The sequence below is a fragment of the Stegostoma tigrinum genome, chromosome 26, assembly GCF_030684315.1.
Source record: "Stegostoma tigrinum isolate sSteTig4 chromosome 26, sSteTig4.hap1, whole genome shotgun sequence".
Classification (NCBI taxonomy): Eukaryota; Metazoa; Chordata; class Chondrichthyes; order Orectolobiformes; family Stegostomatidae; genus Stegostoma; species Stegostoma tigrinum.
The window spans coordinates 30064079-30091208 of record NC_081379.1 but is presented as its reverse complement, the minus strand read 5'-3'; the positions used below and the strand labels follow the sequence as shown (position 1 = coordinate 30091208).

The following is a 27130-nucleotide window of genomic DNA, read 5'->3' as shown; positions in this document are numbered from 1 at the left end:
TCGAGTTGTTAGTGCCCCTGAGAAGATCACTATTACACGTTGTTTCAGTTAGTTTGTATCCTGGTGAATAATTCCAAATCAAAGTGGCAGCATATATTCAATTTCTGTCTTTATCGTTTAGTGCAAAATATAGATACTAAATATTATGTTGATCCTTTATCGTACACAATTTTTTTTGACTGCTTCCAAGTACATCGAATTGAGTTCAATTATTCTTGTTTAGAACATAGAACATTACAGCACAGTACAGGCCCCTTCAGCCCTCGATGTTGTGTCAACCTGTCGTACCAATCTGAAGCCCATCTAACCTACACTATTCCATGTACGTCCATATGCTTGTCCAGTGACGACTTATTGTTTATTCTGTATTAGATTTCCAATAAATTTTCAAAAAGCAAATCTTCAATTTTGTAACCAATACAACTACTGCTGTAAAATTGTCTGAGCATGATCACTACGCAAAAACCATTTCTTTATCATGTCTTATTAATTCATAACAAAACTGCCACTAAATTCCAAGATCACAAAAGGGAATGGGAAATTACATTATGTTTAGTCTACAGAATGACCAGGCTTAATCTGAAGAGTCATGAACATCTGGAAACTTGGGAGAAAATTCCATGTATAAATACTTCTAATCCCAAAATCAATCAAAACTTCTAAATGCCATTCCATTTCCAAAAAGACAATATTAGCCTATTTTTGACCAAAGGGAAGATTCTCTGTCTTTGATGCTTCCAGATTGGACCGTAGAAGATTGATCTTAGTTTGTGATTTTGATTTCTATATGACAAAACATCTACAGTAGTCATAAGAAATACTTTGGGCAGGATTTCCATGCTTTTATCAGTATTGTTATGGAAATGGGTGAGCCTTCAAAATGGTGGGCAGGACCCAATTCCAGGATTCCTGTCCACTTATCTATTGCCAACAATTTTACCGGCATGGGATGACGGTATAGATAGCAAACTTGCATGTAGAATATCTAACTTTGGTGGCTTCAGGCTGGGCATTTTGGACTATTCATGATTTGTATGAATTTCTGAAGGCAACATGGTTCGCAACAGCTCATAAAAGTTGTGAACTATGGAAAATCCCTGGCCTGGAGTCGGGAACCTCTTGACAGATAAGTTTAAAACATAGTGGCAACTTCACATGGCATAATGCAATACTAGAAGTTTAATATTTTAAAAGGTAAGTGACCATTAAATTGACCATTGCTGTGAAAGTAGAAAAGTCCTCAGATACATAGCTGTACTATATTGGCATCAACTTCATATTCCTCAATACTAGAGATGACCTTAGACTCCTTTGTTAGCCAAGAATCTATCTAGATCCACCTTAAAATGTACAAAATGCGGAGGAATGGGATTGTGGGAGATATAGCAGTTTGGATCAGAAATTGGCTTGCTGAAAGAAGACAGAGGGTGGTAGTTGATGGGAAATGTTCATCCTGGAGACCAGTTACTAGTGGTGTACTGCAAGGGTCGGTGTTGGGTCCATTGCTGTTGGATAGGGAGAACCTTTTTCCTAGGATGGTGACGGCGAGCACGAGGGGGCATAGCTTTAAATTGAGGGGTGAAAGATATAGGACAAATGTCAGAGGTAGTTCCTTTACTCGGAGAGTAGTAAGGGAATGGAACACTTTGCTGCAACGGTAGTAGATTCGCCAACTTTAGGTACATTTAAGGCGTCATTGGATAAGCATATGGACGTAAATGGAATAGTGTAGGTTAGATGGGCTTGAGATCGGTATGACAGGTCGGCACAACATCGAGGGCCGAAGGGCCTGTACTGTGCTGTAATGTTCTATGTTCTATACATTAGAGTTCATGATGCTGTGGATAAAGTGCTCTTTTCCACTTTGCAATACTGACAATCAGATCTGACTGTCCAAATGGTCTAATGTGATTTAATTGTTTAATTAACCAAATGTACAGACATCTGTTTCCATGCTTTTAAGGTTGAGCAGATGCTTAGGCTCCTTTGACTCATCATTAGTATATCTGCGCCTTTAAGCAGGTACAGAAGCACAAGCTTTCTGATTGAAAACTTAGACATCTGCTCCTCAACTTCAAAGGCTGAACAGATGATTAAGCACTTTCAATAGCTGTACGAGTTCTAACATGTTCAACCTTAGAATTTATTTTACAGATTTTCAATGGCTTGTCATAATGAATACTTGGCTGAGCTCCAAACCACGTTAATAGCTTCAGCTCAGTAGGGCTGTTGAGACAACTGTCAAGCAGAGATTTTTTGACAGCTTTATGAGCACTGCAAATACATCCCTATTTTATTAAAGGGCTCGAGTTCTGCACATAGTGATTACTGGATGAGTGGGTTTGGAGATTATGAAATGGGTTTATGTGGTGAGGATATATAGCGGTGGGTGGGTGGACATAGTGGGCATGGAGGGGCATGAATTTAATGGAAAGGGAGTGAGTGCCAGAAGGCTCTCTCATCTATTTAATTGGACAGATGTCTCCAGAAACTGCAAGTAGGTTTCTTCTAAACCTCTTGCCTCAGGATCTGCCTGTTTTGGGAGGTGGCATATTGGTAACTTAGGCAAGATATGAAATAGTAAGGTTAGGGATGATGTGACTTATGATTCGCACGTTGAAGATGAAGATTCAGGTCCTTGTCTCACAGCACTCAAACACTAGGTAACTAATACATGTTATATCTCACTCACTTTGATAACTTGAAATGGCACCCTGTCCATAAAACCATTACATCAGTAGAATCTTCAGTTTCACTAAAATACAGCATGTTCAAGAAAGCATTACTTTTTATACATGTAAAATAAGAATCTTGGGGTGATAGATATACAAAAAGTAAAGTCGGCAAAGTACCAGACGACAATAGATGAGCTCCCTCATTAGAGAGATAACAGGAGATGGTTTAACCTGAGGGTCACCATGCCTCAGCCCGATCTGATATCAAGCCTCTCTGAAGAAGAAACAAATATTAAGTTTGGTACTGCTCAGAATTCAGCAAATAACATGGCCTACTCCAATCAGAGAAGCATCATAATTTGAGGACGCATTTTAAATAACATATACGCACCCTAAGCCAGGAGATGCATGCAGTAGTTAAAAGTAAACTTAGTATCAAGACCATTAAGTTTCCAGTGGAAAACAGCAGGAATTGAATTTTTAGTCTAATTTCCCAAGTGTATCGGTGACTCTATCTGAAATCATTACATTACCATGCTAATGTTCCATTAATACTTTCACTTGTCTCCCTGCATTTAACACTATGGCTTACAAATAGAAATAACCTTGGGAACAGGATTTTGTCAAGCAGGAGACGGTGCTTCTTACAAGAACATTACATTTTATGAATAGACTCAAACAATGAGAACTGATTTACTACAAATAATTAAAGTGCCGAATGGATAGATATTATATTAAAGTTTGGACAGTAGCTATCCAGACAGCACTTGTGCGAGCCAGGTATCAAATGAAAGTGCTGTAAAAAAGCTAAGAATGAAATAAATCTAAAATAATGCTGACATATTTTACAAATACAATTAGAAGACTTACTATGTTACAGATAACTTATCACAGATAAAAGTTATCATAAAATGTCTCAATAAAATGGGCACTATCTTTCACTGTTCTAGCCCTTGCCAGGATTCTGCCAACACAGTAGTTCTTAACTGGCGAAACATCTCCAAGTGCATATGTGCAAATCACAAAATATATAGGAACACTGAATAATTATTGCATAGTGGATTTGTATGTTATATTCCTAAGTTACAGTCTGTGATCGCTGTCGCAGTTCTGTAGAAGGCAGGTGAGTGCTTGAGTTCAAGATACATTCAAGTGGTTGATCATGCTGTATTCGGTTTACCCGGGCATGCTCTGCAAACCATTCCTATTGGAAGGGGAGACATGTTTATTGCTGAACAATGAGAGGCAAGTATTAGCAAACAAAAAAAATCATTTAACTGAAGTGTTAAGTACAATTGTTTCTTTAATGTATTCAGATATGCAACATAATTATTAGTTCATACCCTTTGATATATTTCAGCGTGGATGAGAACAAATTCAGGTGCAAATTACACTCTACAAACAATCTTAAGAACTTAACTCACGAATGCCTCCTTTGTTGATAATACATCTAGTCAGTACCTTCCATTTATAGAAGCAATGGTATTGCTATCCCTGACCCCTTTATGAAGAAGATTTTTTTACGGGAATATGTTTTGTAGTCAATTCTGCCTAAGTGTTTGACTCTGAATACATTCTAATTGGATTTGTCTATTTGGTAAACGTAAGAATGTACATCATTGTAAAGGCTTACATACCTGAATTTCCTCTTCATACATTTTAATGCTTAGATCACTTTTAGTTCTTAATCTTCTGCCAATGAAAACCATTTTAATCTGCTGTAATAAAACAAGAAACAGTTTTCATGTCATGAAGCTGAAGCTTAAATGTCCTCTTGAAAAACAAGTTGCTTTTGACTTGCATATATTACAATATTATCTCAGAGGCAAAGAGAAAGTGGTGTGGTAGGTGGGAAGGGTATAATGAGTCTGGGAAATATGTATCAATACATTTCTCTCAGATCCTAACAATTCTAACTGAAGGAATTGGTTAATACTTGCTGCCTTGATTTCCTGGTCAGGATGGAAAACCAGATGAGGTTTTTGATGCAAGGTCATGGCCAAGAGTGTAGAGGAGGACAGGGTGTATCAGAGGCCTTGGGATGCTGGGGTTGGAAAAGGGATGTATGTGGAATGACTTCAGCGTTCATGATCAGACGTCATAGGAGATTAGAAACATTGGTGGTGGAATAGATCAGAGACCTTGGAGAATATGCAAACAGCAGGACACTTGGAGGGATGGTTAGTTAGGGAAGTTTTGGATTTATTAGAAGGCATGGTGGTGGAGGTGACTGGTGACTAAAGCTTTGAAGAGGAAATTAGATGGGGGGAACAAAATCTAAGGCCTTTGATGGGAAGAGTGGTGGATGTAATCAGAGGCCTTGCAGACAGACAGATGGGGCAAGATCAGAAGGATTGGCAGTGGTAGAGGTCTGTGTCAGGGTTGGGAGTGATGTTTGATTAGCTGCATCATCTAGGTTCAGCAGATAAGTGAATCTTATATGAAGCCAAGAACGGTGTAAGCTGCTGATCTGAAACAAATGAAAACGGAAACACATGGAGCAACTCAGCAGGCCTGGCAGCATCTGTGGAGAGAAAGCAGGATTAACGTTTTGAGTTCAGTGACCCTTCTGTTCTACTTCTGAACAAAGGACAATGGACTTGTAACGTTAACTCTGCTTTCTCTCTACAGATGCTGCCACACCTGCTGAGCTTCTCCAGCAATTTCTATTTTTGGTAAGCAAATCTTCCTGAATGAAGCTGTATTTGGGCTTCATTGGCCTTTGGGTAGTCCAAAGGCCAGGAAACTTAGCCAACAAGGGTTAAATTTAACAGATGGCTAATTTTGAGGTATACAGTTTATTATATCTTAATGAATGACCCAACTCCTGCATTGCTGTAAAATTGGAGGTAGGTAGTTTGGGCTCAAATTACAGATTTTTATTTTTCAATTTTATATACTGCTTAACTTAAATCCACCATTTTTGGTGGTTTAAAAGTTCCCTTCAAAACGAAGCTGCATTGTTAGATGCTGCTTAATGTTCTTAGTAATTATTTGTCTCCTTCTCCTTCTCTTTGAGGTACGGAAAATTGAAAGGTAAAGTTGCCATAGTTGTACCAGACTACAGGGCTACTCTCTCATTAAAAAGAAGTGACTTAACTATGGGTTACCAGACCTCAGGTGAGGGGAGAAGTTGAGGAGGAGTGTCCTTCACGGTTACCTCAGCTAATGCAGAAATTGAGCCCACACTGTTGGCATCAAATTGCATTGCAAAACAGGTGTTTAGCCAACTGAGCTAACTAACCCCTAGACATCTAATTATAAGCACAAACATAAGGGTCCAACTGGTTTTACATCAGCTCCCATAAATACCATTCTATGGAGGATAGTAAGTTGCTTGTACAAATAACCCAATAGAACATTGTTTGGCCTTCATTCTGCCTCTTTTTAAAGTTTCATTTAAAGGATGTGGGCATTGCTGGCCGGACCAGGATTTATTGCCTGTTCCTTACTGAGTAATGGCTTAATTCCAGTGCTCACCTTATGGACTTCTACAGAATCAAACTAATGTCATAAGTAGGTAGAATGGGATGAGAAAAGGCTGTATGGGCCATTGACATCTTTTCCCTCATAGAGCCTGCATAAAATATTTGTAAGGGAAGCAATCAACTACACAACTATTATGCATAAAATATACTTATATTTCACTTTCTTTGAATTCTATATCTGTTAGGATTAAGATTTGAGATTTTAAATATACAACATTTGTATACTTTTCAAGAATTTTAAGCTTTTTCCCACAAATTTCTCCCTTCCTTTCCCTCCTCTTGCACTGAAAATTTCTACACTTCCAAGAATACTTGTCACCTGCCATTGTCTCATCAAAAATGACCATTATTCATGAGTTAGCCAACACAGTATGTAGAAGCAAACTATTCAACAATGACAGAATAGGGTACGATGCATCATTCCTCACAATGCTTGCAGCAGAGACCACCAGATAACGTTCACATGCAGAAACTCTATTTTGATTCCTCTAACCCATGACCTGTTAAGTGCTCTAGTGCCTAAGTGATCAGAAACAAAGGATTGAATTTGAGACTCTGTGTCTGTAGAACTTGGTGTCATGCAATCGTATAGCACGGAAACAGACTTTTCAGTCCAACTGGTCCATGCTGACCAGGTTTCCCAAACTAAACTAGTTCCACAGTCATTGATACACTGCAAAAGTTGAAAATAACGTATGCAATAGTTAATCCATGAAAGCTGGTCATGATTATGCCATGTGTCAAACTGAGTATAAAACATGTACTAAAACTGCCACCTGCTGGTAACCAGATATAAGTGTGATGATGTTCTTGTGCAGAACAGTAAAGGCAAGGGAATTAATGATGAATGGTAGGCAATGAGGATTGCAGGGATCTGGGTTTGCATATACACTGGTCCCTTAAAGTATGACAACAGGTTGATAAAGTGGTTAAGACGGCATAAAGGATACGTGTCTTTATTGGCTGAGATTCAGAGTTTAAGAGCAATGACTTAATGCTGAAATAGTATGAAATGTTGGTTAGGCCTCAACTCAAGTACTGTCTGCAGTTTTGGAATCCACATTTTGGGAGGGAAGTGACTGTACTCGAGGGTGCAGAGGAAATTTACCAGGATGTTGCCTGGGCTGGAGAGTTTTAATTCGGAAGAGAGATTGGATAGGCTGGGCTAACATTTTGAGTCCAGTGACCCTTCTTTAGCACTGATAGTAACTCAGAAAAGGTGGTATAAATGTTGAAGATGACAGGGGAGTTGAGGGTAAAGTAGTACATGGATAGATAGAGACAGTGCCAGAGGGATAGTAAGACAGTTAGGCAAAGGGACAGATAATGGTAAGTCATGATCATAATGGGGACCACAAGCAAATGAAAATGGGTTGGCTGTACCAACAGCAGCCCATGCCACGACAGGGTCAGGGGTATGGGGGGTAGTTAAAGGACAATAGAGGTAGGCTGTAAAATTACTGAACTCGATATTGAGTCCTGAAGGCTGCAGGGTTCCTAAGTGGAAAATGAGATGCTGTTTATCCAGACTCAAGACAAATGTGTTGGCCAAAGAACACTGTGGTGTGTTGACGTGGCAGGCAACTGGAAGCTCAGGACTGTTGCTTCATTTTTGCACAAAATGTACGGGTTCTGTGTTGCAGCAGTCCAGGCTGTGTTTTGTCTCTGCAATGTAGATGAGACCACATTGTGAACAGCCAATTCAGTAGACTAGATTGGGTGAAATACAGGTGAATCACTGCTTCAACTGGAAGGTGTGTCTGGAGCCTTGGATAATGAAGAGGGAGGAAGTAAATGGTTAAGTGTTGGACCTTCTGAGATTGCATAGGAAGGTGTCAGTTTTGATTCTTGAGTTGTCCACGCCTTGACCACTATGCAAGGCTCCAGACACACCTTCTAGTGAAGCAGCAATTTACCTCCATTTCGGTCTAGTTTTGTGGAACACCTATGTTCTGTTCACAAAAATGATCCCAAGCTTCCAGTTGCCTGCCACTTCAACACATCATGGTCCTTAGATGGTCATCATGGTCATCTCTATATTGGGCTTGTTGCAGCATTCCAGCAAAGCTCAGCATAAGCTGGAAGGAACAGCATCTCATTTTTCACTTAGGAACCCCGCAGCCTTCAGGACTCAATACTGAGTTCACCTTCCTCACTGTCCTTTTATCCACTCCCACACTCCAGGCCTGTCATTACATAGGCTGCTTTCAACACAGCTAACCCATTTTCATCTATTTATGGTCCTCATTTCAGCTTTTCTCCCTGGCTGATCATTGTCCACGCCTTTTATTGCCTAACTGTCCTTCTGTCACTCTGGGCTCTGTCTCCACCTACCTACTCACTCCCACACCTGCACCCGTGTGTCATCAGTACAAACACCAGCTGCTTGTAGCTACTATTAGTTCTGAAGAAGAGTCACTGAACTCAAAATGTTAAGTGATAATGGGAACTGCAGATGCTGGAGAATCCAAGATAATAAAATGTGAGGCTGGATGAACACAGCAGGCCCAGCGGCATCTCAGGATGAAGGGTCTAGGCCTGAAACGTCAGCTTTTGTGCTCCTGAGATGCTGCTGGGCCTGCTGTGTTCATCCAGCCTCACATTTTATTATCTCAAAATGTTAACTCTGTTTTCTCTCCACAGATGCTGTCAGATGTGGTGAGTTTCTCTCGCAAATTCTGATTTTGTTTTAGATTTTTAGCATCTGCGGTTCTTTGTCTTACTTTGGATAGAAGGGGGTTATTTTCCTTGGAGCAGAGGACAGTGAGTTGGGAAATGATTGAGATGTATAAACTTAACAGAGGCATAGACAGGGGAGGCAGGAAGAAATATTTCTCCCTAGTGAGGGATTAATGTCCGGGGGAATAAATTAAATTAAGTGGCAGGTTTAGACAGCATGTTAAAAATTTTTCCCGGAGGGTGGTAGGAATCTGGCACTTGCTGCCTGTAAGGGTGGTAGCGGCAGAAACCTTCATAATATATAAGTGATTAGCTTAGATTAGATTCCGTACAGTGTGGAAACAGGCCCTTTGGCCCAACAAGTCCACACCGACCCTTGGAGCATCCCACCCAAGCCCATCCCCTTATAACCCACACACCCCTGAACACTACGGGCAATTTAGCACGACCAATCCACCTAACCTGGACATCTTTGGACTGTGGGAGGAAACCGGAGCACCCGGAGGAAACCGACACAGACACGGGGAGAATGTGTAAACTCCACACAGACAGTTACCCGAGGCTGGAATTAAACCTGGGTCCCTGGCGCTGTGAGGCTGCAGTGCTAACCACTGAGCCACTGCAGTATTTAGACATACACTTGCGATGCTGAGGCATACAACACTGTGGGTCAAGTACTGGGAAATAGGATTTGAATAATTAGGTAGTCGGTTTTGCCCAGTACAGACTCGATGGATTGAAGGGCTTTAATTAGTGCACTAGACTAGACCACTATGACACCATATATCTGTTCAAATCCTTAACTTCATGAATACTCAATTTGTAATGATAGCTCTTAATTATTTCAAAGTTAACACATGCAAAGTATGATGCTACACATGTCAGGTGCATGAGAGAATGCACAGGCTGAAAAGTATACAGTTATTTTCAGGTTGTTTGATTGTCTTACGGAGACAAGGACATGAAATAATATCAGAATAAGGAACACTCTATGCCCCAAACCACTGATACCTTAAAACCTAAAAATCTCTGAATGCCTAAATATCACCCGTAACCAGACGGGATATGGAGGTGTGGAAATGGCATTACCTACATTTAAAAATTAAAGAATAATAATAAATTATTAAAGCTCAAGTTAAACAGAATACGAAGAGAGGCTTGTTCATGTATAACCACTTACATCATTGCTCGCCATTCTGGATGACAATTTGAAAAGTCCAGAGATCTCAGAAGATGGAGAACCATTCTGTTTGTTAAACTCAAGAAGTCTATCAATTTCATCTTTGTCTACCTCAGTCTCAAAAACAATTCCATTCTCATCTGTTATCAGTGAAAGATCAGAATACAAAATACATAAAAACAGTTACAAAAATGACAAAATCAGAACATGATCCATAATAACAATAACTGATCATAATTAAAAGAACAAAAACTTGACAAAGAAACATTAAATTAAAAGAGAAAACATTGAAGGACGGAACAAGAAGAAAATATCCGCAATGGAAATTCATATGGATGACACATACCTCCCTCATCTTTACTTTTTCTACTGTAGTTCATGCGGAACAGAAATGCATCCAAAATAAAGGCAACAATAATAGTCAGTACAACCTAAATAAGATTTAAAAAAATTAGATAAGTTACATCTGATTGTTATGCAAAAGATCCTATTTAGATTAATTAAGAAATAATTACACAAAGCCATTAGGAATGCCCATTGAAAATAAGGAAGGATAGGCAAGTTATGACAATCAGTGCAAAATGCTGATTTGGTGCCATTTTCAATCTCAAGCTCCAGTCTTTGCCAACACTAAATATGCATTCAGCAACAGGAAGGAAAAACTCAGCAGCATTACTCAAAGGGAGAAGGAAGGTGACCAATTTGTCTTTGCCAGCTCAGCATGCTTTCCTGACTCACGGGGTGCCACTAATTACATATACATTGCACTGTGGACACCAGACGTAAATTTAGAGATGTGCAGCAACTGTGAGGGGTTCCAATCCCTCAGCGTATACTATTCAGGTCAATACTTGCTGTCTTGGAAGTGGTCATGCTACCTTTACTCTGTGTGAGTACATTTGGGACGCCATAACATACCAGAAGGCAACTGCTGGTGACAACAGCTATCACCCTCTCCCATTACCTCAGTTCATAATACTGGTGCATAATCCATGCACATATGGATGGGATGTTTCCAATATGTTACTATGTAAGATGAACAGATCATTAGGCATGCTTATGCAATGCTACTGCTGTGTGAAGCAGCCATAGTCATACAGCAAGGAAATGGACCCGTCTCTCCAACTAGTCCATGTCGACATGTTACCAAACTAAACTCATCCCACCTGCCTATGTTTAGTCCATATCCATCCAAATACTTACTATTCATGTGCTTATCCAAATGACTTTTAAACATTGTAACTATTCCTGCATTCATCACTTCCTCTGGCAGTTCATTCCACACACTAACCACTCTGTGTGTAATAAAGTTGCCCATCATGTTCTTTTCAAATCTTTCTCCTCTCACCTTAAAGATACACTCCCTAGTTTTGAACATCCCCACCCTGGGGAAAGGACCTTTGCTTAGTCACCTTATCTATGCCCCTCATGATTTTTTAAACCTCTATAAGGTCACCTCTCAATCTCCTACATTCCACTGAAAAATGTCCCAGCCTATCTAGCCTCTCCCTTATAACTCAAACCCTCCATTTCTGGTAACATTCTGGTAAATCTTTTCTGAACACTCTCAGTTTAATAATGTCCCTTCTCAGGTTTTAGAGTAGATTTGTAGTTCAGGTTGTGGATGTTGTGGTTGGTTAGCTCGCCAAGCTGGTTCGTTGTTCCAACGAACAAGGAACAACAAACCAGCTCAGCGATCCAACCAAGCACAATGTCCTTGTGGGCTGAAGGGCCTGTTCTGTGCTGTACTGTTCTATGTTCTATGTTCTATAACAGCGCGACCAGACTACACACAGTACTTCAGAACAGGCCTCACCAATGTCCTGAACAACCTCAACATGACATCCCAACTCCTATACTCAAAGGACTGTCAATGAACGCAAGCGTGCTAAATGCCTTCTTAACCACCCTGTCTAGTTGGGATGCAAATTTCAAAAAATTATGCACCTGAACCCGTAGGGTTCTCTGTTCTACAATATACCCAGCACTCAACATTAATTGTATAAGTCCTGCCCTTGTGTGTCTTGCTAAAATGCAACACCTAACACTTGTCCAAATTAAAGTCCATCTGCCACTCCTCATCCCATTGACCCAACTAAGCAAGATCTCTTTGTCATCTTAGATACCCTACTTCACTATCCACTATACCACCAACTTTGATGTCATCTGCAAACTTACTAACCATGCCTCCTATATTCACATCCAAATCATTTATATAAGTGACAAACAAAAGTATACGCAGCATCAATCCCTGTGAAATACCGCTGGTCACAGGACTCCACTCCGAAAAACAACCCTCCACCACCACTCTCTGTCTCCTCTAGTCCAAATGGAAAGCTCACCTTGAATTCCACATGATCTAACTTTACTAATTAGTCTGTCATGCAGAACCTTATCAAAGGCTTTAAGGCTGAAAGTGGGACCAATGGACAGCAGGGAGGAGAGGGAGGTAAGAGGTTTCTGGACACATGGATGCTAATGCCCATCCACTGGAATTAGTTCTTCAGGAGCAAGGCTTTGATGCTGGTAGACAGTTTCATGCAGGACACCCACATTGGTCCGGTATGTCATCCCATTTTATCCCTAGGATTCGATGCAGATACCACTGGCAAAAGCTCTCAAGGATCTTAATGAGATGTTGGTATACAATCCAGTTTTCACTGCAGTACAGGAAGTTCATCAACATAACAACATTACAGACCAGAATCTTTACTGACTTCCACAGGTTTCTGTCATCAAAGACGTGGCTGCTGCTTGATAAAGGCAGCGCTGGGACTATTGATTCTGTGCTGAGCCTTTCCATTGATAGTAGCTCCTCATGAGAGGAAGTGTTGCACAAACTCCAGAGCCAGCCCATCAGCATAGATGTTACAGGGTATGCTGAACTGATCCAGGGAAAGTCTCTATCCTGTCCTGGGCAGAGTGACCATCATGCGTCAGTTATCTGCAAACTCAAGGTTGCGAATATCCATGTTGGTGAGTATTGTGTTTTCCTGGGAGTAACCAAAGTTGATACTGGATGCTAACACCAGGTGGTAGATTTTCTCAGATGAAGTAAATAAGGGTACGCAGGTAGGGACAATCATACAATGTGTTTTGATCCCAATGTGGATGTAAAAGGTCTCAGTTTTAGACTATCCACAGTGGCATGTACATTGTTACACAGTGGTCTCAGATAATGACAAACTTCAATGGACATCAAAGCAGAGCATCAAATCTCAATCCACAGAGCTTCAGGGTTTGGACTGTCAAACACCGCGGTCAGATCACTGAAGTGGAGAAACAACTCTAGACTTAAATCCTGAAATTTTTCCTGGATTTGCCTAGCCATGAAGACCAAGTCTGCAGCGTCCCAGGATAGTCAGAAGCCACACCGGGTTTCTGGGAAGAACCCCTCAGTGACGGGATGCAGTGCGCAGGAGGAAATTTCTTTTGCAGGGACTGGATTCAACAGAATGACTAAAAGGTTGGAAAGGTCTAAAATGAGAAGATAGGGTGCCTTGAATCAAACCTTGGCTTGTTTTCTTTAAAATATGAAAGGATAATCTAATTGGGATGACTGAAGTTGTAAAGTGAGAGAACTCATTTCCTGTGGTGGGGATGGGGAGCGAGAAAAGAAAAAGGGAGTGAAAAGAGAGAGAGAGCAAAAAAAAGTGCATGGGAAGGGGGGAGGAGAGAGGGAGTGAGAAAGAAAAGGAAAAGAAGCAGAAAGAAACAGAGTGTCCAGAACAGGGTGACAGTAACTCACAATTAGAACCAGTCCATTCAAGGATGTTAGGAAGCACTTCATCAGCCGAAGTGGAGTGGGGGCAGCACAGTATCTCAGTGGTTAGCACTGCTGTCTCAGTGCCAAGGACCCGGGCTCAATTCCAACCTTGGGTGACTATCTGTGTGGAATCTGCACATTTTCCCCATGTCAGAATGGGTATCAAACCATACACATAATATCTCACACAGCCTCACTATTTGGAGGACACAGCCCTTGCACCAGCCATATAGACAGCAGCAAAGGACGGAGAGGAAGCAGTCTATCAAAGATTCAGGATTTGGTTTACCTGACTGTGAAACCAGTGCACAATGGTCTATCTCACTCATTAAGGGTACTGGACAGCTGGAATGGGTTTTCTTGTACCCTTCTCACCTAACCAGTGAGTCAAAGTTATCACAGCTTGAATAATGGAATGAAGGTCCAAGCCAATACCTATCAGATATTGACTGTTCTCCTGCACTTAGTTCTCCACAGTGACCACCACCCAGTCCATGGAGGCACGTATGTGCTCACATGCTGAAGCCACAACACCAGACAGAACTTCAGATTTGTTGTTCCTTTACACCAGTCTGTGAATGGATCTCTCACACCATTGTTTGCTTCCCAGTGCATCTCCATCAGCTCCTCTACAATGAGGAGTCAAAACATAGACTTGGGTGACTGCTTTGTGGTGCAGTTCAGTTCAGTTCAGGCTTCCAGATGCATGCCGTTTTAATTCTCCACCCTGGTCCTGCTCTGAACTTTGTCCATGGCATGTTCAGCACTTCAATATCTCCCAAGACATCCCTGTAATCATTCTTCAAGGTAATGATTTGAGTGAACCAGTCTTCGTTAGGAATATTGAAATTCCCTAATTTGAAATACATTCGGTGCCCATGCCAGCCTCAGTGTTTCTTCCAATAAGAGTTCAATATAGAAGAGTATTGATTTATCAATGAGGGGGACAATGAAAGGGACAATGAGGTGGTATTTGACAGGAGGTTTCCTTGCCTGTGTTTCATCTGATGTATATTACAGTGTCATCACCTCTTCATTAGTGAACCAGATGGGATTTTAAAACAATTGGTGACAGTTTCAGTTACCATTTATTGAGGCTAGCTTCATTGAATTTAAATTCCATCAGTTTGTGGTGGGATTTGAACTTGGGTACCCACAGCCTTAGCCCTCTAGATTACCAGTGCGGTGACAATTCCACTAAACTACCGCATCCTCCTGCTCATTAGCGAACAGTTTTAAAATGACAAATTTTAAATGCTATACAGCTAAAGACTGTGCAAGGTTGAAACAATGGTAGACACCTTTACTTACCATAGTTACAATATAGAAAGTCATAAAGTAAATGCGACTCCAGCTTGTAGTCTGAGATACCACACCTTCCTGTGGAAAGAGAGCTGCAGCTAGATTCTCTTACGTACATTTGCAATTGAGTAGTAATTCAGAGGAATAGGCATTATCTTTGGAGAAGACACATTTGCAATTGAGTAGTAATTCAGAGGAATAGGCATTATCTTTGGCGAAGACACTTCATCTCAAAAAAACTCACCATAGTTATATACCAATTGTTTACAACAGTCAACTCAAACAATGTTACTGTAAAAAAGGAAAAAAAAGACATGATTATTTTTTATAATCTTTTTGCTTGCTTAACTATATTACGCTTAAAAGTTACTCACCAAAACTGTTAAGGATGTTATTGAAGTTATTGAGAGAGTAGTATCCCTGTATCACAGTTCTGACACCAATGGTCCGATTTTCCCAGCGATAGAAATCTGCTACCATGCTATTACTATAAACATAGAATTGGGTTACATGCTGGTAGGTCATAAAAGCAAAATAACTTGGGTATAAAGTAAAGGACTCCAAAAATCACTTTGATATTACTGGATAACGCAACTGGTTAAGGTGATAGCAATTCCTCTAATGTACAACTTAAGAGTCAATAGCAAATTAGTAATATGAACCATTTGTATACAAAAGAAAAATACTGTGGATTCTGAAAATCTGAAATAAGAACAATGTCTTATTTCTGACTATTTCTGCTAAACTATATTTTGGTTTTTAAAAAAAAGGAAATAGTACTTTTCCTACCTCTCACAATGCTATTACATTAGGAGTTAATCACCAACTGATGCTGAAGGGACTGTGATATATGTCCATCTGGCAAGATGGCAGCAGGGTAAGTTGCTCCATTCAGAACTCCACTCTGCTTGCCAGTTCTTTTTTTTTCTTTATCCTTCCTTTCTTTTCTCCCTTTTTCTCTCTCTCTGAAGTAATTGTATCCCCCCCCTCACCACTTTTACCTACCAACCTAAGGAGTTGGGAAGGAGCTGGGTTGTCACTGGGAACCATGTGGCAGGAGCTGAACATACAGGTTGTGTCCTGCAGTGACGGCAAATTGAGCAGAGCAGGAGAGACGGCAGTTGATCAAGAACGGGTCAGCGAGAGCAGGCTGATGAGGTAGTGGTGGCAAGAGCAAGCTGGTGAGGCAGCCCAGAGTGAGATGCTGGTGGCAGCATAGCATGGGCTGGAAAGCCCGGACCAGGACTCTGGCAGAGGCATGGCGAGGGCTGTCAAGCCCTGAGCGGGACTGTGGCAGTGGGAAGGAAAGTTAGACTCTCAAGTTTTTTTTATGATCTTATTCTAACTTAATATGAATGGCGCCATATATGTACAGCAAAGGTACACACTTTTCACTGTATTTTTACATTTGAATCATTTATTGTCACGTGTATTCATTCAATTACAAAAAAAATTATGAATTAATTTTGTTCTGAATGTCAGTTTGAGTTTCTCTATTTAATAGCCGTTTATTTCCCACTGTTACTAGCAGGTTACCTGGCACAGGCATCAATTTACTATTTGATATTTCTTTGCACCTTCTCTGTAGCTGTAACAGTAGTACATTCTGCATTCTATTCTATTACCCTGATGTACTTATGTATCATATGATTTGCCTGGATAGCATGCAAAACAATTCTTGTCACTGTATCTCGAAACATGTGACAATAATAAATCAAATCAAGCAAACCATAATATATAGCAATAATATATACTATATAGGCAAAATATTATAATTTCCTTTCTGAATAAAAATAATAGAGTGGATTTTGTACTAAGCAGTAAAGTGGCAGTTCTCATTGATGGATTTGAAAAGAAAAATATATGAAGGTCTTGCAATTTCTGCGGCATCTATCTTGGGATTAATTTCACTCTGGGCTCAAATCAAGATGATCTCCAGGTACCCAGCAACACTAATATCATCAAGTTGCGTATTCAGGCCATCATACTGAAGAATTCTCACCGATGGCAAACCAGGATGCAAATGCCAGTTCTGTAAATTTATATTGGATGTTGAAACATCATAAAATTAAATTTTGCATAAAATGCTGGAATTGTTACCATACTGGAAAATATTAACATTGCACAAACATAAAAATTAGGCTCCAGTGGTAGAGCAACCATTTAGCAGCAGTGTTTATGACTTAGTATATTATTAAAATACAGATTCAATGAACCTTTTGAGATTGGGGAAGGGGTTGAAGCTCTGCATTCGCAGCAATGTTGCAACTTGAAGGAATGGTTCTTGCAATTTTGGTGATTTCTAAAGTACTGAAGTGTTTGATGTAGTAGAGTGCCTGCCTTTATGAACTCAATTAAAATATGTTCCTTATGTATAAGCATTTCAACAGGACTCAGTTTCAATATTTTTCAGCCTTTACATGCCTGTATGCTTGATTTTTCTTGTCTCATTGTTTATTGTGTAGCACTTTCAACAAGTACTTTTGAAGTAATGTTGCTCTAATGTCAGGAAACTCAACAGTTAATATGAACAATAACAATAAATAGGTAATCTGAGCAATGTTTTTTGAAGAGTAGAAAATGGCCAGAATACCTGAAGAGATTCCTATCTATTTGTGACATGTGCTGTAATATGTCCAACTTAAACAGATGAAAGACAACACCTCCAATTTCACGGCACTCCCTCATTCAGCACTGCACTGTCAACTTATATATAATTATTTAAGCAGCTTCTTTCACATGATTAAAATGAAATTTATATTTCCTGTTTGTTACATTGTGTTTAATAATCTATAACTCGGTGAAGGCAAACTGATTTGTTAAAATTTCTTCCTGGTGCTTCCTCAATTCACAGATGCCACAGTAGCACCCAATGGCAAGAAGGTTCCACTGACAAGCCCATAAAAATTCTATGATCAACTTTGAGATCCCCTCAGACAGATTTGGAAATTTGGCAGTCCTTGTTGTCAGGAGGTATCAAGTAAACAGCTTGATGTCAGGATGTTTCGTCATCTACGAGCAACAAGTAAAATCATAAGAAATCAAACACAAAAGAATTTCATTTTGTCTGCAGGGTGAAGCGATGAGATGTACGGTATTAATAAACACTGAAATGAAATTTAGATTACAGAAAGCAGACCTACTCTCATCTCAAAAGGCAATGGAAGAAATGGACAAATAAGTCAGCTCTTTAAGTGAGCTAACTGTATTGCCATCAAATATATGCATATGCATTTGACAAGGTGCTCAAATATGCATTTCTGCATAGTGATTTAACTATAGGTCCTAATTGAATCGATGTACTTGGAACAATTAAAATATGAAATGATGCCTTCTCAGAGTGTAAAAGACTCCAATTTGCCTTTGTCTGCTCCATTCTTTTACACCAAATCTTTACAGTAAGTATCTACTGCAGTGTTCATGATGGTGGCCCATCAGCACCTTTTCAGGCAATTAAGGACTGGTAGTAAACATCAATCTTGCAAGCAATGTCCTCAGTCCTAAAATTAAATAAATTTTAACCAATAGGTTGTGCAATGCCACACAGGAAGTGTGTTCCAGCAATATTGTCTTTAATTTATTTTCTAAATAAGCTCATAATGCTTTTATGACGAAAATAAAAAGGAATATTCTATCACCATCAGAGAGCTGCAGAATGAGAAGCAACAGGGACATGAACAGATCAGACAAACTACTGGAGTATGCTGATCACGTGCAATTCACAAACTTTGAGTGTGTTGAATTAGAAAATAAATCGATGACGCATTGCTCCAAATAAATGTTCCAAAGAAATAACACTGACAGATCATTTTTGCAGAATAACAAATCTATTCCATATTGTAGAAATACATTTCTGTGTGGGGAAGATGTGACTTCTTTTTATTAATTCATGAGACATGAGCTTGGCTAGTGTTTGTTGCCCATCGTTGCCATCCTCGAGCCATTGTGATGAGATCCATTCTTGACCCACTTCAGTCATTTGCTGTAGGTATGCCACAATGTCATTAGCAAGGGAGTTCCAGAAATTTCATCCAATGACGCTGAAGAAACAGTGACAATTTCCAAATCTGGATGGTGAGTTAGTTGGAAGGAAACTTGGAGGTTCTGTTGTTCCATATCTCTGCCCTTGTCCTTCTAGATGGTAGTGGTTACGAGTTTGGAAGATGCTATCCAAGGAGCCTTGGTAAATTTCAGCATTGCATCTTATAAGTGGTACATATTAGTGCTTCTCAGCAGTAATGTGGATGGTGTGAATGTTAGTGGGTGTGGTGCCAAATTAAGCAGGCTGCTCAGTCATGAGTACTGACAAGCTTCTTAAGTATTGTTGGTGCTGCACAGCTCCGTGACATGGGACTCCATGCTCTGCGGGCTGTTTCCTGGGACGCACACCGAGACCAGCATCAACTGCGCCTGGAGGACCATCAATGCGGTGAAAGACGCTCTTTGGTCTGCCCGCAACTTGCTGGTCTTCCAGCTGAAAGAACTGACCCTGACCGAGTGTTGCAGACTGGCAAGGTCCAGGATTACTTGCTGAGGGACGCGCTAAAGCTTGGGGCAGCCACCGCCAAGGCGTGGTGGGGAAAGACCACCGTATGAGACCCCTTGGCTGGAATGTAACAGGGGCCCTATTCGGTAACTGGGCCCAGCTGATGCCTTCCCCAACTGGTCAGGGGGCCAACGGGGACTGTGCGGGGAGACGATCACCAGGGTTTTCCTTTCTTTTTGCTTTTTCCTTTAGTTGGTGTATGTACCCCCAGGGTAATCCAGAGCAGCTAGCATGTTGGGGTAGGTGTATAAATGTGTTTTTTTTTGTATATTCTATGAATAAAGTCTATTTTTTTTAGATAAAAAAAATTGTTGGTGCTGCACATATCCAGGCGGGTATGGAGTATTCCATCACTCTCCTAACTTGTATCTTTTACATGGTGGAAAGACTTTAGAAAGCCAGCAGGTGAGTTGTTTGCTGCAGGATTCCTAGCCTCTGACCTAATTTTGTAGCCACAGAATTTATATGGCTCAGCCAGTTCCATTTCTGGTCAGTCATATCCCCTAGGATGGTGACAGTGGGGGCATTTGCATTGGTTATACTACTGTCACGGGGCAATGGTCAGATTCTCTCTTGTTAGAGATAGTCACTGCCTCGCACTTGTTTGGCACCAGTGTTACTTTTCACTTGTCAGCCCAAACCTGAGTATTGTCCCAGGTCTGGCTGCTTTTGGACATGGACTGCTTCAGACTCTGATGAGTTGTAAATGAGGCTGACAATTGTACAATTATCTCTACTTCTGATGTTATCATAGAGACAAGGTCATTGATTAGGCAGCTAAAGATAATTGTACACTTAGACACTATCCTCAGAAGCACCCGGAGAGAGGTTCTGGAACCCTGTACTTCAAGGAACAAACCATGTTTTCTTTTGGGAAGGTCCTTTATGTCCAAAGTGAAACTGAGATACATCTGGCCAAGTGAGTTTATACGTTTGAGAAGTGCTCATGTGATCTTGGTTGCTGTAAAGGTGAGACATACCGTAATTATACATTCCAACAACAGAAAGTGCTGGAGAAATGCAGCAGGCCTAGACGTATTTGTGGACAGAGTATTGCGAAGTTGGTATAGTACTTGCAGATTGGAAGGAGGAACGTTAGAACTTGTTTGTAAAATAATGGGCGGGGGCAACAGCACATGGTCCCTTTAAAAAGTGTGTTTTTTAAGGCTTGGAGATTAAAAAAATGTCAGTGGAGTAAGAAAAAAATAAACTGAAAATTAGACAATCGGAGTTAGAAGATAAAGGAAAGGAAAGAGTCAGGGCAGAAGAAATAAGAAAAAAGAGAAGAAAGAGAGAAAGAAAGAGAGTTTGAACTTCAGAAGTTGCAAATTAGACAGGATAACCACTTAAAATGATGGAAATGAAGGAAGAAGATAGGCATGGTTAGGAGGAGAGTGATGATGAGTAAACCCATTTGCATATATACAAATATGTCAAAACATTACCAAAATTTGACAGAAAAGATGTAGAAGCCTTTTTCAATTTTTTTGAGAAATTTGCTAAAAAGATGAACTGGCCAAAGGATATATGGGTAGTATTAATTCAAAGCAAGTTGGTAGACATGGCTAATGAGATGTTCGCAGTGCTGTCAGATGAGGTGTCAAGAGAATATGAAGAAGTAAAATAGGCAATTTTGAGTGCCTACAAATTGGTACCAGAAGCATATAGATGGTTCAGAAATATAAGAAAGGAACTAGGTCAGACTCATATTGAGTTCGAAAGAATTAAATATAGCAACTTTGACAGATGGGTGACAGCATCAAAGATATAAGCTGTAGAGATTGCAAGTAAATACGCATTAGTGCAAAAATCAAAATCTAGCTTCCCATAGCATTGTGTGAGAGAAAAAAATTGAGAGAAAGGGAGGTCCTTCAACGAAAACCAAAAGGTAGATCACATTGGGAACAGTTTACAACATGTGGAAAAAGAAACTCAAGAGGGTGGAAAAGAGGTGAAAGGCCTCAGGTGTTTCCACTGAGGAGGACAAAAGTCACAGTGCTGGATGCATAGCCAAACTCGTCCTCACCCTCAACAACTTCTTTCGATTCCTCCCACGTCCTACAGACAAAGGGGATGGCCATGGGTACCCGCATGGGCCCAGCTATGCCTGCCTCTTTATAGGCTACGTGGAACAGTCCCTCTTCCGCACCTACACTGGCCCCAAACCCAGCTCTTCCTCCGTTACATTGATGACTGTATCGGCACCGCCTCATGCTCCCAAGAGGAGCTCAAACAATTCATCCACTTCACCAACACCTTCCACCCCAACCTCAAGTTCACCTGGACCATCTCCAACACATCCCTCACCTTCTTGGACCTCTCAGTCTCCATCTCAGGCAACCACTTAGAAATCGATGTCCATTTCAAGCCCACCGACTCCCACAGCTACCTCGCATATAGCTCCTCCCACCCACCTTCCTGCAAAAATTCCATCCCCAATTCCCAATTCCTTCGCCTCCACCGCATCTGCTCCCAGGATGAGGCATTCCACTCCCGTACATCTATATGTCCTCGTTTTTCAAGGACGACAACTTCCCCCCAACAGTGGTTGAGAACACCCTCAACCATGTCTCCCGCATTTCCCGCAACTCATCCCTCACACCCCGCCCCCGCAATAACCGCCAAAAGAGAATCCCCCTCGTCCTCACATACCACACCACCAACCCACGTATACAACGCAAGATCCTCTGACACTTCTGCCATCTACAATCCGACCCCACCACCAAAGACATTTTTCCATCCCCTCCCTTGTCTGCCTTCCGGCGAGACCACTCTCTCTGGGACTCCCTTGTCCGCTCCACACTTCCCTCCAACCCCACCACACCCGGCACTTTCCCCTGCAACCGCAGGAAGTGCTACACCTGCCCCCCACCTCCTCCTCAACCCCAGCCCAGGCCCCAAGATGATTTTCCACATCAAGCAGATGTTCACCTGGACATCCGCCAATGTGGTATACTGCATCCGCTGTACCCATTGTGGCTCCCTCCACATTGGGGAAACCAAGCGGAGGCTTGGGGACCACTTTGCAGGACACCTATGCTCAGTTTGCAATAAACAACTGCACCTCCTAGTCGCGAACCATTTTAACTCCACCTCCCATTCCTTAGATGACATGTCCATCCTGGGCCTCCTGCAGTGCCATAATGATGCCACCCGAAGGTGGTAGGAACAGCAACTCATATTCCGCTTGGCAACCCTGCAGCCCAATTGTATCAATGTGAATTTCACAAGCTTCAAAATCTCCCCTCCCCCCACTGCATCCCAAAACCAGCCCAGCTCGTCCCCATCTCCCTAACCTGTTCTTCCACTCACCTATCGCTTCCTCCCAACTTAAGCTGCATCTCGATTTCCTACCTACTAACCTCATACCCCCCCCCCCCCCCCCCCACCCCAACCCTTGACCTGTCCGTCCTCCCCGGACTGACCTATCCCCTCCGTACCTCGCCACCTATACTCTCCTCTATCCATCTTCGGTCCGCCTCCCCCTCTCTCCCTATTTATTTCAGAATCCTCTCCCCATCCCCCTTTTCTGATGAAGGGTCTAGGCCCGAAACGTCAGCTTTTGTGCTCCTAAGATGCTGCTTGGCCTGCAGTGATCATCCAGGTCCACACTTTTGTTATCTCAAAAGTCACAGTGCTGCTGGTCTGAGAGAGGCACTGGGGAAAAGGATGTGATAAAAGAGGTTAAACCAGTGGGATTAGTTGCAATAGTCAAGGAAACCCCAAGAAAAGTTGAGGAGCTGCAGGAGAGTACACAGCCTAGTCATGGGCTAGGTAGTAAGAGAGTGCCCAATTTCTGCAAAGACTTCATCTCCATGGGTAAGCTTTACTGAGGAGAACAGGGGGAGAAGGTAAAGAAGTTAAAATATTGAGAGCTGGTCAGTCTCTAATAGTAAGAAATGAAAGTATTTGCACACCTTCTGAAATGTTACCTGAAAGAATGATGACCTGTAGAATAAATGAAGAGAGGTTTAGTGTTGCCCTGTGTAAGATAAGACTAGAAAGTCCAATCGAGACAGGAAAGAGACAGTGGAAATTATTTGAACAGGAATATTGTTTGTCCTTGGAAACACTCTAGCAGAGTAAAGATGACAGTGATGCCCATTGTAGTGGGGAAGCCAAAGGAAAACCAGGGAACTGAGGAGTTAAAAGAAAAAAATACACTGGAATGTTTCTAGACTGTGTGATGACAAGATACCACAGTCATTGGTTTTCTCTTCTTGCTTTAACCTAAGTGAAAGACAAAGGAATTGAGGCCCAGTTAGGTCCCACTCTGTGTGATGAAATGCGGTAAGGGCAAAACGTAAACAGGTAGAGGATCAGGCAGAGGTGTTTAGTTCTGAAAGGCTAATGGAGACACTAAAAGATTTACATCACAAGCCTGACTTGGAAAAGGAATCAGAATGTTTTCATAAATATAAGTACCTTAAGGATAGAATCCTTAGGCAGATATGGAGACCTCAGCAGATTAGTACAGAGGATAAACGGGCAGAAGTTGACCAGATTGTGTTGCCGGTAACAGACAGACAGGAAGCATTGCAGATAGCATACACATTACCTGTAAGAGGTCATCTAGGAGTGAGGAAGACTCAGGTTAAGATACAGAAGCAATTCTATTAGCTTGGATAACATAAAAATGTGGCCGAATTTTGCCATCCTTGTCAGATGGTAGGAAAGCCATAGGCAGTAATGAAACCAGTGCCATTGATGACAATTCCCACATTAGAAGAACCTTTCATGTAGTTTACGATTGTTGTGTAGGTCCTCTCTCTAAAACCAAAGTTGGGAACCAATATTTCCATGACAGATGTGGCTACTAGATTTCCACTATTATGGAACATCAAGGCAAAAAAGATCGCGGAAGAGCTGCTTGTTTTCTTTACCCGTTATGGACTACCCAGGGAGATTCAGTCAGACCAAGGGTCCAATTTTACTGCCAAATTAATTAAGGTGGTCATGAATAATTTAGGCATCAAACACTTTAAATCAAGTGCATACCATCCTGAATCCTAGGGAGCACTGGAGAGGTGGCATCAGACCCTAAAGACCAAGGGCTTATTGCCAGGATTATCCAAATGGTTGGGGTAAAGATATCCCATTTATACTGTTTGCTATTAGAGATGCTCCAAATGAATCAACACAGTTTTCTGCATTTGAACTGATATTCAGACATGAATTAAGGAAAAGTTGGTAAGTCCGAAGTCAGAGATCTGACATTGGATTATGTATCTGAGGTGAGAGAAAGATTAAACAGAGAAGGTGAATTAGCTAGACAATGTTTGAAGATGGCACAGCATCTAATGAAGCAAGCAGCAGATAAGAAATCTAAAATTTGTAGATTTGTCCATGGAGGTAAAGTATTTTTGTTGTTACCAGTGGTAGGAAAATGCTTCAAAGCAAGGTTAAGCAGTCCCTATCAAACTGAGAAGTTAAGCCAGGTGAATTATCTAGCAAAGATGCCAGATAGAGAAAAAAAATGATCAAGTATGTCATGTGAACATGCTGAAACCTTATTATGACAGGGAAAGGGAACCAGAGAAACACATTAGTTACTGCCACTCAGAGTGAAGAATCAAATCCAGATTATTCAGATTCGATGCGCCTCAGAATAAATTAAATGAGTAAGTCCTTAAAGAATGGAATAGGAAAGCAAGCTATCTGTTTCAGGAACAGAGAACTGAAGTGAAAGGTTTGTTGCAGCACTGTGAGGACATATGTAGAAACAGAATGGGGAGGATGATTACAATAGTGCATGAGATTGACATAGGGAATGCTGTCTAATTAAACAATACCCTTACAGGCCTAATCCTCTCAAAGTAGCACAGGTACAGATAGCAGGAGAAGCGATGCTCCAAGAAAACAGCATAGAACCAAATCACAGCGAGTGGAATTTGCCAATTGTGTTGGTTCCCAAATCTGACGGTACTCAACAATTCTGCACAGATTATTGGAAGATCAATGCTGGGACTAAATTAGACTCATACCCAATTCCAAGGCTGGAGGACTGTGTGGAAAAAGTTGGAAAAGCCACTTACATCACAAAGTTGGACTTACTTTGTGATTACTGGCAAGTACTTTTGTCGGAGAGCGAAAAGAAGTTCCTGCATTTGAAACCCCAAATGGGCTGTATCAATTTAAGAAAATGTTCTTTGGAATGAAGAACGCACCAGCCACATTTCAAAGGCTTACAAACAGAGTTGCAGCAGGATTGACTAATTGTGCCATCTACTCAGATGACTTAATGATCTTTAGCCATTTGTGGACAGATCGCATGCTGCATTAGGCAGAGCTCTTTGAGAGACTACGGAAGGCAAAATTGGTCATAAATTTGGCAAAGACAAAATTTACGAAGGTGGAAGTGACATTCTTAGGACACAACATCAGACATGGAAGGATGACACCAAGGAAGGTGATGACGAAGGCCAGCGAGGAATTTCCAAGATCATCCTTGAAGAAGGATTTTTGGGACTGAGCGGAATCTACCGGGAGTTTGTTCCAAACTTTAGTAGTGTGATGGCACCACTGGTGGATTTGTTGAAGAAAAACACAAAATTTTGGCGGATAGAACCATGCCAGGAGGCATTTTCTGATGAAGGGTCTAGGCCCGAAACGTCAGCTTTTGTGCTCCTTGGTGCTCCAAGACGCTGCTTGGCCTGCTGTGTTCATCCAGCTCCACACTTTGTTATCTCGGATTTTCCAGCATCTGCAGTTCCCATTATCTCTCATGCCAGGAGGCATTTGAGAATTGAAAAGCAATGTTAATCACCGCACTAGTTTTAGCCACGCCAAATTTCTTTGAAGTCACCATCAATGCAAGCAGTGTAGGTGTTGGAGCTGTGTTGTTACAGGAGCATGATTCTGGAATCAAAAAGCCAATCGGTTCTTCTTCAAAGTAACTCAATATCCACCAAAGAAAATATTCAACCACTAATAAGGAGTTATAGAGCCTGGTACTGGCCTTACAACATTTTAATGTTTATGCTGCAAACAATATAACAAATATGGTTGTGTACACTGATCACAACCCTTTGACATATTTGGAAAGGTTTAGTGACAAGAACACCAGATTATTTTGTTGGAGTCTTATGTTACGAACACTTAATTTAAGATTGTACATATTGCGGGTTGTGAAAATGCTACTGCAGATGCATTATCACAGGTTTAAAAAGGAAAACACGTGTATAAGATTGAATACTACTGTGTCTATGATATATATATGTATACAGAATTAGTATAAAACATGTAACTCTAGATTAATGACCTATGTATCTTGTGAAAATGGTATTAAGATTTAGAGAAAAAAAAAGCCATCTTTTCCTAATGATGGTTCATTTTTTCTTAAGAGGTGAGGAGTTGCAAAGTTGGTATAGTACTTCTGGATTGTGAGGCAGGATATTAGAATTTGTTTGTAAAATGATAGCTTGGAAGAATGTGTAGTCCTTTTAAAAGGTGTGTTTTATCAGCTTGAGATAAAAGTTAGTAGGGAAAGCAGCA

At 41.0% G+C, this 27130-nt stretch overlaps 1 protein-coding gene across 1 annotated transcript in view; it reads right to left on the bottom strand.

Moving 5' to 3' along the window:
- Positions 1-1161: 1161 nt before the first annotated feature.
- The window catches only part of tpcn1 (two pore segment channel 1), a 111188-nt gene continuing 85219 nt past the window's right edge, over positions 1162-27130 (bottom strand). Inside the window, exons 21-27 of the mRNA XM_048556682.2 lie at positions 15465-15577; positions 15335-15381; positions 15100-15168; positions 10369-10453; positions 10023-10162; positions 4313-4393; positions 1162-3879 (exon numbers count right to left, since the gene is read on the bottom strand). Of these exons, the coding sequence (XP_048412639.1) occupies positions 3754-3879; positions 4313-4393; positions 10023-10162; positions 10369-10453; positions 15100-15168; positions 15335-15381; positions 15465-15577 (661 nt within the window). The 3' untranslated portion in view covers positions 1162-3753. The remainder of the gene's footprint in view (positions 3880-4312; positions 4394-10022; positions 10163-10368; positions 10454-15099; positions 15169-15334; positions 15382-15464; positions 15578-27130) is intronic.